Here is a 12,731-nt window from a genome sequence, read left to right on the forward strand (position 1 = left end):
TTGACAGAACAAGGGGCAATGGGTGCAAGCTGGAACACAGGAGGTTCCACATAAATATGAGGAAAAACTTCTTTACGGTGAGGGTGACTGAACACTGGAACAGGCTGCCCAGAGAGGTTGTGGAGTCTCCTTCTCTGGAGACATTCAAAACCCACCTGGACGCGTTCCTGTGTGATATGATCTAGGGAATCCTGCTCCGGCAGGGGGCTTGGACTAGATGATCTTTCGAGGTCCCTTCCAATCCCTAACATTCTGTGATTCTGTGATTCTGTGATTCTGTGAATTTGAGTCAGGTACCATTCACTGCGGTGGTGGTCCAACTCTGAGTTGTTTAATAAAACCAGCAAACCTAGAGACCCGGACTCTGCCAATTTTCTTTAACACTTATCTCCAGTTGCTGTCTGGCAGACATAATATGAAATGGACGTTGCACTTACCCAATAATATGTTCACACAGGAGCCTGCAATAGTCACTGTGAGAACTAGTAATTAATAGCAGAATCTTCCCAGCACTCTTCAGTTGTTTCAGCCACTTTTTTACAGACTCGGGACATCTTTGTAAATATTTGTCTGGATGTTTTTTCACTTCTGGGAAATATGTCCCACAGTCTTCTGAAAAATTAAAACATAATTACATATTATCCAATCCTGCTCACAAACCACTTAATCCACACAACAAATATCCTTTTATGTGCAAACAATACAATTTTAAAAAGGCGAAGCAAAGTTTAAAATTTTCCCTGGGTTGTAACTCAATATAAACCAAAAAAAACAATCAAACCAAGAGGACACATTGTAGCAGAAATAAGTTTGCATGACTTTTCTCTTTTATTATGGAATTTTCATAGTTATTTTGCTTGATGTTCTTTTGCTCATAAGAATAAATAATACATAAATTACAGATTATAATCTTACACAGCAAATAATTACTTCCTGTTGCCTTTGCTCAATTTTTGGATACTCAATTTGTGATTTTAAAATGAGTTTAATGTTTAGAAAATGGTGATGACCTTAAATTCCCAAAAACATCTGTTCTGTTACTTCTGAAACTTCAGGTTAGCCTTGTCTGATCAATAACATCCATTTTAATACCTTTGCATTTTTCACAACTAGCACTTTATCTATGAAATGTTGATAAAACAAACTGGCAAAGACTCAGGGGTTTGTGGAATACTAGGAACAGATGCAAAAAAAACCCAGTTCCAATTCCAGCTCAAATAATGCTCTTTTTTTTGACGAATATAACAGCAACAGAATTTTGCAAATACACTTGGAATGTAAGATTTTAAAAAACGTGCAATAACACTAAGTTGGCAGTAAAAGTTACCCAGTCACTAATAAATATTTACCTTGTTATAACCCACAGCTGATTTACCAAGATGTCACATTAACATTAAACTTACCTTTTTTTATCATTCTTATGACCTAAGACTACATATTTCCTCTGTGCTCAAACCCTCTATAACCAAAAATGTCAAGCTAGTTGAAGGTCTAAAAACAAATATAATAATTGTAGAGACAGAAATGGTACCAAGTATTTGGCTCTCAGTCTGTGTGTGTTATAGTATAATGAACATCATCATAGAAGATTATTTTTCTTCCAGCATTTGTTCTATAGGCAACTGTCTGTGGTCAACTTTGCTGAATGATTTAATAAATCCCAGACATTACTTAGCCTTCTGGTATGTGAGTAATGCTATTCTCTAGTTTGAAAAAATAAGATTTAAACCACTTGAACTTCAGTTATTTAATAAAAGAGAACATGTATGTTTGAAACAGTAGTATCAAAGAAAGACTGAAAGATGCTGGGTGTTAAATATAACACTATTTCATAAATTACACATTCAAACATCTACAAACAGCAGGAAAAAAAGTCTCCCAAAACAAGTTTCGAATTGGCTGTTATCACTGCAACTAGACAGGAGGCAAAAATGTCTTATTCTGTACTGTGACTTGACAGATTTCTTCCCAAAAGTTACAGAGGGGACTACTATATCTGAGGAAAGTCTCTCAAACAAAATCTCCCAATTCATTATCAGGTCACTATTGCAGTTCTTCATAGTATTTAGGTCAGGCTGTGTAAAAGCCTGTACCTGGGGCATATGAGCCTGTTCCTGCAGCCAGCATTATGGGACGCCATGACATTTCCCTTGAGAGCTAGCCTTGAGAGCTAGCCAAGACCAATCATTTTTTTTTATTAAACAAAGCAGATTTACAAAAGAAGGTTTCCTGTAGTGTTTTCCCTCACTCTTTCCTGGGGTGTGAATATTTTTAGGAGCAGAAGCTGCATTATTTTTCTCAGTATGTACTAGTACAAGTTGGGGACAGACCTGTTGGAGAGCAGCGTAGGGAAAAGGGACCTGGGGGTCCTGGTGGACAGCAGGATGACCATGAGCCAGCAATGTGCTCTTGTGGCCAAGACGGTCAATGGCATCGTGCTTTAAAAAGGAATTGCTAAATATTTAGGAACAGGCTGTCCCGGTGTGTAGGAAGACAAGTCACCAGGGAAAAAGACCAACCTGGTTAAACAGAGAACTTAGGCTAGAACTTAAGGAAAAAAAGAGAGCCTATTTGCTCTGGAAGAAGGGTTGGGTAACTTGGGAGGTCTATAGGGATGTTGCCAGGTCATGTAGGGAGAAGATTAGAAGGGCCAAAGCTCAATTAGAGCTTGATTTGGCTGCTACGGTAAAAGATAACAAAAAGTGTTTCTACAAATACATTAACAGCAAAAGGAGGGTCAAGGAGAGCCTCCACCAATTGCTGAATGAGGAGGGTAGTGTAGTGTCAGGGGATGAGGAAAAGGCAGAGGTGCTCAATGCCTTCTTTGCCTCGGTCTTTAATGTCAGGACCGGTTGTCTTCAGGAGACTCGGCCCCCAGAGCCTGAAGTTAGGGACGGGGGGCTGTGTGAACCTCCCGTAATCCAGGAGGAGACGGTTAGTGACCTGCTGTGCCAGCTGGACACCCACAAGGCTATGGGCCCGGATGGGATTCACCCCAGAGTAATGAAGGAACTGGCAGATGAACTTGCCAAACCACTCTCGATTATCTACCGACAGTCCTGGTTAACTGGAGAAGTTCCAGCTGACTGGAAATTAGCAAATATAACGCCCATCTGTGATTCTGTGATCCTGGGGTGTATTAGAAGGGGTGTGGTTAGTAGGTTTAGAGAGGTTCTCCTCCCCCTCTACTCTGCCCTGGTGAGGCCGCATCTGGAATATTGTGTCCAGTGCTGGGCCCCTCAGTTCAAGGAGAGGGAACTGCTAGAGAGAGTCCAGCACAGAACCACAAAGATGATTAAGGGAATGGAACATCTCCCTTATGAGGAGAGGCTGAGGGAGCTGGGTCTCTTTAACTTGGAGAAGAGGAGACTGAGGGGTGACCTCATTAATGCTTATAAATATATAAAGGGCAAGTGTCACACAGAATCACAGAATTAATCAGGTTGGAAGAGACCTCTGGGATCATCGAGTCCAACCATTGCACTGACACCACCATGTCAACAAGACCATGGCACTAAGTGCCATGTCCAGTCTTTTCTTAAACACATCCAGAGATGGTGACTCCACCACCTCCCTGGGCAGCCCATTCCAATGTCTAATAACCCTTTCTGAGAAGAAATTCTTCCTAATGTCCAACCTGAACCTCCCCCGGCAAAGCCTGAGGCTATGTCCTCTTGTCCTATCGCTAGTTGCCTGGGAGAAGAGGCCAACTCCCGCTCCACTACAACCTCCCTTCAGGTAGTTGTAGACTGCAAAAAGGTCACCTCTGAGCCTCCTCTTCTCCAGGCTAAACAACCCCAGCTCCCTCAGCCGTTCCTCATAGGTCATACTCTCCAGACCCTTCATCAGCTTGTCATGAATGTCATGAGGATGGAGCCAGGCTCTTCTCAGTGACATCCATTGACAGGACAAGGGGCAACGAGTGCAAGCTGGAACACAGGAGGTTCCACATAAATATGAGGAAAAACTTCTTTACAGTGAGAGTAACTGAACACTAGAACAGGCTGCCCAGAGAGGTTGTGGAGTCTCCTTCTCTGGAGACATTCAAAACCCGCCTGGACGCATTTCTGTGTGACATGATCTAGGTAATCCTGCTCCGGCAGGGGGATTGGACTAGATGATCTTTCGAGGTCCCTTCCAATCCCTAACATTCTGTGATTCTGTATTATCATTAGTAATTATATTTCATATGCTATGCTATGACAATTTTTTCTTCTTTGTTGTTTTGGAAAACACACATTACATGAGAATGAAGGGGAACACAAACAAAGCAGGCTTGGCATTAGCTCTCACAGGTTCAAACGATTAAAAGAAAGATGGCAAAGCTCATTTATACATAAAGGGATCTATCACTCTTTTTACCCTAAGGTAAAAAGATCTGTTTTATATGAACTTCACTTTTGGACACTTTTGTTTTTCTTTCCTTATCAAATGCTTCCCATCCTCTGTTGGCCATTCTTTGATGTGCAACCAATTTAAAGACTTTGAGTAAATATAATCAACACTGTCTTCTTTGTCTATACTCTGTGTAGTATCTGCTACATGATAAAACTATGATATTTGGCCTTTGAGTTACATCTGCAGTGGAAAAGGTCAACAACTCTGGATTCAACATATGAGCTGAAAGAGTCTTATTCTAGTTTTCTATCCAGACCCCGAAGCCCAACTATTAATTGCGGACAAGCAATAAATCAGTTCTTGACACTGGGATCTGAAGTTTGCCTCTGGGCTGTTTGCCATATCAGGCAGAGGTACCTTAGAAGAACCCTCATTAAAGCATACTCGACTCTAATTAGGCCAACATGGCCCAGGAAAGTAGAGTTTAACTTAATTCCTAACATACTATTGCGTCTGTTGAGGACAGTTTGGTCGAACATATACTCATACCTGTAAAGTAGCTTAACCACCAAAGCTTGCAAGATTTTACTGAAAGCCAAAAAAAATAAAAGCTGAAAACCTTCCTCATTACCCCAGTTTTGAGGAGGGCAGCAGAGCCACAGGCACCTTGTTGGCAAGAAGAGTTGTGGAAGTTTTAACATGTGATGGAGAAATAGCATCATGTCAAGCCTTCACAATCAAATGTAATGATTTGACAGTGAGAAATGAAGCATTTTTTCCAAGGGTATATGTTACCACTATGCCAAATGCTGCACTTTGTTTTTTTAAAGCAGGAAAGCCATAAAACTAACAAGAAAACTCTATCGAGGAAAGAGTCAGTGAGAAATCAGAAAAGAACTAATTTTACCAGAGCTAAGAGAGGAAAGGGGAAAGTGAGTTAATGGTAATAAGAGTGATTTTATGCAACTGCCATACAGCTCTGTTCTTGAAAAATAAAAAAGTAATTCTTCAGACAAACAACATTCTTGAGAAATGTCTTGAGCTTGCAGTACCTTCCTGATAATGCTTATGGATCATCCAGATTTCAAAATACTCTTAAAAATGGAACTAAAAGCATGCTTTAGAGAAACATTGTTGGTCCACAAATTCACTGTATTAAAATGGGGGACTTGGGGTCATCACCAGATCTACAACTGACAGTTGGCCATCTGTACACTGCCTAAAATAAAATCTCTACATTTTTATCTCTCTATTTCATGAATATCACAACATACGGCTATGCGGACATTGACGTGTATTAATGTGTACCCACAAATCAGTGAAAGCAAAACAACAATAACAAAACTAATGTCCCAACTTTCACTTCAAATGTCTCTATTGTTTTCAGTTATCTTCATGCATGACGAAGCCTACACTAGTAACCTCTGGCTCTTTGGCAGCGTGAACACTTTCTCAAAATATAAGAAAGCATTTTATAAAAAAAAGGAAACAAGAAGACCGTGACAATCAACATAACAATCAACATATTTACCCACCCTGTGACTGTATGAGAAAACTTAATCCAATGATGTGGAGCAGGAAAGCAAACATCTAAGCATTTTACGCACAAATTTGTAATTTATTACGTGTATGTTGCCATGGAGCAAATTCAGTTTTTCAGTTTCCCTTCTTGTTACTAAACAACTTGGAGTTTATCTGAAATCTCTGAAATACAGCCTGGGATAGCAAATTAGCAACTAGCCTCTGTAGAGATTTATAATGATCTTCCAAATACACTCTCAAAAATAATAGTTGCCTTTGCAGTCCATTAAGTAACCTTTCAGAAAAATATATTTCCTTTTTAAGCAGAGGATAGAAATATAAGCAATTAAAATGAGTTGTCTAGAACTGCCACATATTAAAGTCCTGCCAGAGCCTCTTACCAGAGCTACATCCTGTTGTATTTTCAAAGCAATATAATCTCCTCTGTGTATATTACCAGAGGTTTCCTTAGTGTCCAGTTTGGGGTTTGGTTTTTCTTGTTTCATCTGACATTGTAATTTGATCTAGATGTTCTTTGCATCGTCTTACCTTACAGTTTAATTGCTTGTAATATAGCTGTGATAGCAAGTGTGATGGGAATTATGTACAGCTGGTAATGCAGAACCCCCAGACCAAACTCAGAAAGAGCCTGTACAATGCTTGCCATGACTGGCAGAAGTCCTCCAGCACAGACAATAATCCAGTCTTTAATCCAACCGCCCTCCTCTTCTACAGTTGCAAAATTACTTTACTGAAGTATGCAGTTCGATGTTCTAATATAATACCTCTATTTGGGGAAAAAATGATTGTGGATTTCTCTTGTGCTCTTTATTACACCAATTCTCTTTGGCAGGGTCAGTTTACACCCCACTGGCTCTGGACTTCTTTGGACTCAAATGTCTGTAAATCTGCACTGCCAGGACACTGCAGTTTTCATCCCTTAACTGTTATTTGGATTATTAAAAAGGCAAATGTTCAAGAGGCATATTTCTGGCAAAGTTTCAGTCCAGAACTGAAACACAGGAACCCAGTGTATTTTCAATGTTGTCACTGCTTCTAAGGGGCACCTACTTGATTGAATTAAAAAGAATTTATCCACTATTTATACGATTTAGCTAAGCAGAGAGGTATGAGGCTAAAAAAATCCCTAGAATTCAGCCAAGAAAAATAAACTTTCAGCTGCCAATTTGTAGCTTGTATTTAGTGGCTTTAACAACTAATCATCTCTTACAATGAAGGTAGTATTTGGGAATGTGACTTTTCTCTGTTTTAAATTCAAAGGCAATTTGATAGCTTAGCTATCAATACCCATAGCCAGATTCTCTGCAGCTCTGAAGCGAGTAAGAACGTATACCTGTTCCCTAATTTTTGTCTGAATGTAGGCTTGTAGATAATGCTTATTAATTTGATAAACAGAGTAGAGCTGAAATAAAGTGCTTCTATCAAGGATGATGCAGACAACTATATTCATTGTACATTGCTTTCCATTGTGGTCTTACAGCACTTCAGGTTTTTAGAATGAACAGAGAGACACTTCTCTGACCATGTTGTTGAGTTCTGCTCTCATCTAAATAAATATATCCAACAATTAACATAAGTATTCAACAGAAACACAAGAAAAACACCTTCATCACAGAAGATTTTGCAAAAGAATTTACATTTCATCTGAAAGCAAGTAGAGGAGGAAAAGGGTGATGGTTAAAATTACATTAGACAAGTCATCTTTCATTTAAGCTCAAGTGTGTATTCTAGTAGGAGCAGCAGAAGCAAAATGAGAGACAAAGGGAAGTAAATGTTAACATAAAGCAAGATAAGAAAGCAGAGTGAAGCACGAAGCAGGGATGGCTGGGCAAAATATGGTTACATTCTGGAGGCCTGGGTTCAGGCAGATATCAGGAACAGGGAGCAGCAGGAAGAGATAAATCATCCCTCTCCTCCCCCCCAGGAGATAAAGATGTTTAAAAACAGAATAAAAGGATGAGAGTCCAGGAAGACAGGAGGTTAGGAAGAGGCAAATGTCATAAGAGCAAAAAAGAAATGTGACAGACGTAAAATACTCTGTATTTTTATGTTCTCTGTGATTGTCTCAATTCCTTACCTAAGACTGCAGTCTCTTCACAGACCAAAGGGTTAAGGATCCTGGTCCAGCTCAGGCAGGAAGGATACTAGCTATTTACACCTCTTAGTTAACTAGAAACAGACATGAAAAGAGGATACTGAGTTTGGAGACACTTGTCCAAGTCTTGTCAAAGCTAATAATTGGCCTGTGTGACTAGATATAGGAGTGGCTGCCTACAAAGCAGAGTATCTTTCAAACTGCTCTTGGATGTGCAAGTGGAACAGAATGGGAAAGAAAAGGGAAAAAAATGACAGAAATCAGACAGAAGAGAGGAGCTAGGTAACACAAAGAGAAATGAAAAACAGACCAGTATTAAGAATAAATTGTATTCTATTAATAATTCATACCCATAGATAACAAACGTGTATCAGTATGTTGAATCAAATTAAAGAGAAAACTTTTCCTCCTATGTTCTCAGAAAAGCAAGGATTTTTATGATCACAAAGTAAACACTATGCATGTGGCACTGCAGTTTTGAGCAAATGACATATTACTAATGGACATACAGGATCATCTGATCCTCCATTTGCCTCTTTTACCTGTGTATATGTTAAAGAAAATATTTACAGCTCATGTAACATTAGCCTTCCCAATATTTTTAGCATCATCCAGCTCTGGTCAGGCAGAAATAGATCTTATTTTCAAAAATAATAAACTGTTTTCCAGTGGTGACAACTCTGTGTTCACCTTGGTTAATTTCAAGGGTGTGATTATAAGGTAAGGAACCGTGGTAGGCTAGGGAAAACATGACTGCTTGGATTAACAGTGACTGCAGGGCTATATAAATATTTAATATACTGAATGAAACACTTCAGCAGAACACACACAAAACATCACCTCTGCAAATATTTCATGGGTCACTTCCTCTTCTACTCATTTTCTACTCCTGTGGCCTACAAGAAGCTTAATACAAAAATTAAATTGCTTTGGTAGCTAAAGATAGGTCTCAAACTACAAGGAGGCTGAACAAATAGAAATTCTTCTAAGGAAGACAAGAGCAGCTGTTGTTTTTTCTGGTCTGATATAACGAGGCAGAAACCACCACGCTCCCTCCCACTCTCGTGTTTCTGAGGTGTGATTCCTGTGCCAAAGACTGTCAGGAACACCACAGGACCTTTAGCTATATTTAAATGGAAGTCATAATGTCAAAATTAGAGGCTATTGCTGCTCTGCCATCTCTTAGCTGAACATCACCCCTGCACCCTGCTATCTGCGTTTCACAGTGGACTGAAGACTTATGATGGCCAGCCTAGAACCTGAAGGCTGCAGGCTTCAGGGCTGGCCCTAACCAAAGTCAGCTTCAAGGTGAGGCTGTACCTTTTCTTGAAAACATAACTTGTTAATGACTTTTTCCCAAAAGCCTTTCAAACAAGCTTAAAAACTACCATTTCCTGACACCCACCCCTGCTTGCTATCTGAAAGAACAGCCCTATTCAGTCTGCCCCTAATCTTCGCCCCCTTACTTCCTAGTCCTGCCTCAACAGTCCATCGCATCAACAGTGTCCTGGCTGCAGAATGGTCAAGGTTCCTAGGAGTGCAATGCCACAGTCAGATGCTTGCATGTTTTTTTTGCATGTAGAGTTATTCTTGCATCTTGTTGAGATCCATGGACACCGGAAGAGAAAGACAGGCTATTTTATATCTTATCTGTTCTTATTAGCGTTCTCAAATTGCTGAGACCAGCCCAGACCACTTCTACAGTCTACAACTGTTCCCACTGCCAGAGTTAGCCCCACTCTGCAATCCTTGCCTTGTCTCATCCCATGCTTGCAGATCCCTTCCTTTAGTAAAGGGTAACAACACAAATTAAAAAAAGTCACGAGAAGCACGTGGTACATGGCAAAGTTTGCAGCCTTACTTCAGGAGGACTGCTAACACATGGCATTTGTTAGAAAGGTGTCTAGATGTGAGTAGTTTGAACGACCTTCCATAGCTTTGTACACACAAAACTTGGAAACAGCATTTCTCTCTTTCCTTGTTTTTTCTTTTCCTTATGATTTTATGTTAATATTTACATCAACATAGCAACGTTTCCACGGTACACTACAAAGCAGGAAGGATGTACTTTGGAGGTAGGACAGGATCTGTTGCTACATTTTACAGGAAATTATTTCTTTCTCAAAATAATTCACTTCCTTGCTTTACATTACCATGCTAGTTTCAGTGTAACAGACCAGATTCATCAAACTGTATGAGATCAATTAATTTGTGATGACACTCTTGCAACCCATGGGCTGAGCATTAAACCCATGCAGAGATAACTACCATTTGTTGGACAAACATACTCAACTAAATCAGTCTGATTCTCCAGAACTTCATAATCCCTTCTGCAATGTGTGAACATCTCAAGTGAATATTCTATAGATGGAAAAGTCTGTTTTGTTCCATGGTCAAGAATATCTTCTTATAAGATTCATGCAACACGCTTACCTACACTCAGAAGACAGAAAGGTGATACAGTGATTACTCAAAGCAACAAAATCCACATTTTTTCCTCCTGTTAAAGATTTACATGGATCATTTGTTATATAAATATTGCCATGGTGTTAATATTTATAGGGAGACAACCTATCAGTGGGAAATTATCATAAGTATTCTGGAAATCTCCATCTTCACCTACACTCAGATTGCTGAAGCTACCCATCGTTATACATTCATTTGTCATACAAGTTTGCTCTTTCCCATAGAAGCGTATTTGAGATTATTCTTCTATATACATTATAACTATTTGCACTGAACACCTTCTTTTCCCAGCAAACTTTGCATAGTTAAATGCCTGTTAAACTCTACCTGGGATCAACTCACATACCTTTAAAATACATCCCCTGGTAAACACATCATAAAAAAACTGCAAAACAATTTAGGACAGAAGGAGGAAATTGTTTTGTTCAACTGAATACAGCTAAGAAGGTGGGAAATGGGATCTGTTCAGGATGCTGCTGTAGTCTAGAAGAAATGCTGGCACTTAATTTGAGAAGAAGTCAAATATTAGAGTACATTTTTATTTATACGTCTGATGAGGCTTACTTGAGTCCATTGGCTTGCATGAAACATGCTGTTATGTTTGGTGTGGAAATGAAATGCATAATGAAGAAATAAAATACAGTCCATAGATATTTTATAATGACACCCAAACTATAGGTTGCTGATAAACAAACTAAAAGTCCTACTCAGCTGTACTGCTCCACCAAGAAGATATTACAGGTAATCCCTTTTTCTGTAGATCTCAAATTAAAATAACTCTGGGAAGGAACTGAAACTCTCAAAAGAAACCTTGAATGCACCAGCTACTTTGAGGCACTTGTTGAAATAAGAATGAAGTGAAAGTTCTCAGAAATATTTTTACTGGAAGCAGTAGCATCATATACCTCTTATATATTCACATACTAACACACACAGACATACAAAGACATATCTATATATAGATGTAGATATCTATCTATCTATATATAAGTATACACATTGTAAAGAAAACCCATATTTTTTCTTAAAACAAGAAATCTTGTTCTGTCTCCCAAGGAACTACACGCTGACAATACCAAATGGTGTTAATTCCAGCCTCTGGGTCTGCAGTTGCAAACTTTCCAAATGGGTACAGATGGAGCAAGAGCTGTATGTAGACTCCAGTTTTGCTTGCTACTTAACATTCCTGTATAGATGCCACATACGCACTTCAACAACAACGGGAAACTGCAAGCAACAGGCACCACAAGAATGGGGTAGGGGGAAGAACTATGTGTAAAATGAGGCATTTTAAATTGTATCAGAAAAACATATCAGAATATAAAAGACAATACAGAAGAGTGTGACAATAAGGGAGATTTGTTACAGGCTATTCACCTTTCATCTTTATGATTAACCTCTATATCCAGAAAATTCAAGTTACGAGTCGTGTGTGCTTTCTGTGATCTTATGATTTTTCTAACTTACAAGTAGTGTTCAATAATAACTACTTCTACTGTAGGTGATGTACCACCTTCTGTTAAGCTTATCGTCGTATTTAATTACATATAATGAAAGTCTTACTCTTCTTGCCTGGGACCACGCACTAGCTCCCCTGTTAATACAGCTCTCAAATCACATATACACCAAGTATTTATTGGTATATATATACATATATGACACGTATTTATTGGAACAGGCTGCCCAGGGAAGTGGTGGGGTCACCATCCCCAGAGGTATTTAAAAGACATGTAGATGTGGTGCTTAGGGACATGGTTTAGTGGTGGACCTGGCAGTGCTAGGTTAACGGTTGGACTTGATGATCTTAAAAGTCCTTTCCAACCAAAACGATTCTATGATTCTGTAAGTACTTTTCACAGTTCTGGTCTACAGAGCTTCATAAACCGGTCATTTCCAGTCCCCACGTATTAAAGAAATATTACCAGGAAGATGTACCAAGAAGGCCCATCGGGATAAGACCCAAAGAGCTTAAATGACGAGAAGAAAGTCAGGTTACATGTAGACACCACAGTGAGACGCAGTATAAAGGCATTCATTTACCTCTAAAAAGCCAGCACAGTTGAAGGAAACAAAACCTCCATGTATGCATATTTGTTTGCCATATAAATAGTTTGGCCATACGGTACTGGAAAGAGAGAGCGCACCTTCCCTGACTGGAAACTTATTCTTTCAGGCGGTATTTCTCCGGTACAACGTGCGGGTGGTGCCACCTAGTGAGCACGGGACCCCGCCACCGGGGAATTCCCTTTCCCGGGGACCCCGCTGCCCAGGAACTCCGCTGCTCGGGAAC

The 12,731-nt window shown here is 39.5% G+C and overlaps 1 protein-coding gene across 2 annotated transcripts in view; it reads right to left on the bottom strand.

Moving 5' to 3' along the window:
* NT5DC1 (5'-nucleotidase domain containing 1) overlaps window positions 1-12,731 on the bottom strand; it is a 154,709-nt gene that overhangs the window by 50,718 nt on the left and 91,260 nt on the right. For both annotated transcript variants that reach the window (XR_011048488.1, XM_068404259.1), the window contains exon 7: window positions 438-612. Coding sequence is in view for 1 of the 2 variants with exons in the window: in XM_068404259.1 (XP_068260360.1) it covers window positions 438-612 (175 nt within the window). In the remaining variant the exon portion in view is untranslated. The remainder of the gene's footprint in view (window positions 1-437; window positions 613-12,731) is intronic.

This window comes from Nyctibius grandis, chromosome 1 (genome assembly GCF_013368605.1).
Source record: "Nyctibius grandis isolate bNycGra1 chromosome 1, bNycGra1.pri, whole genome shotgun sequence".
In the NCBI taxonomy this organism is placed as follows: Eukaryota; Metazoa; Chordata; class Aves; order Nyctibiiformes; family Nyctibiidae; genus Nyctibius; species Nyctibius grandis.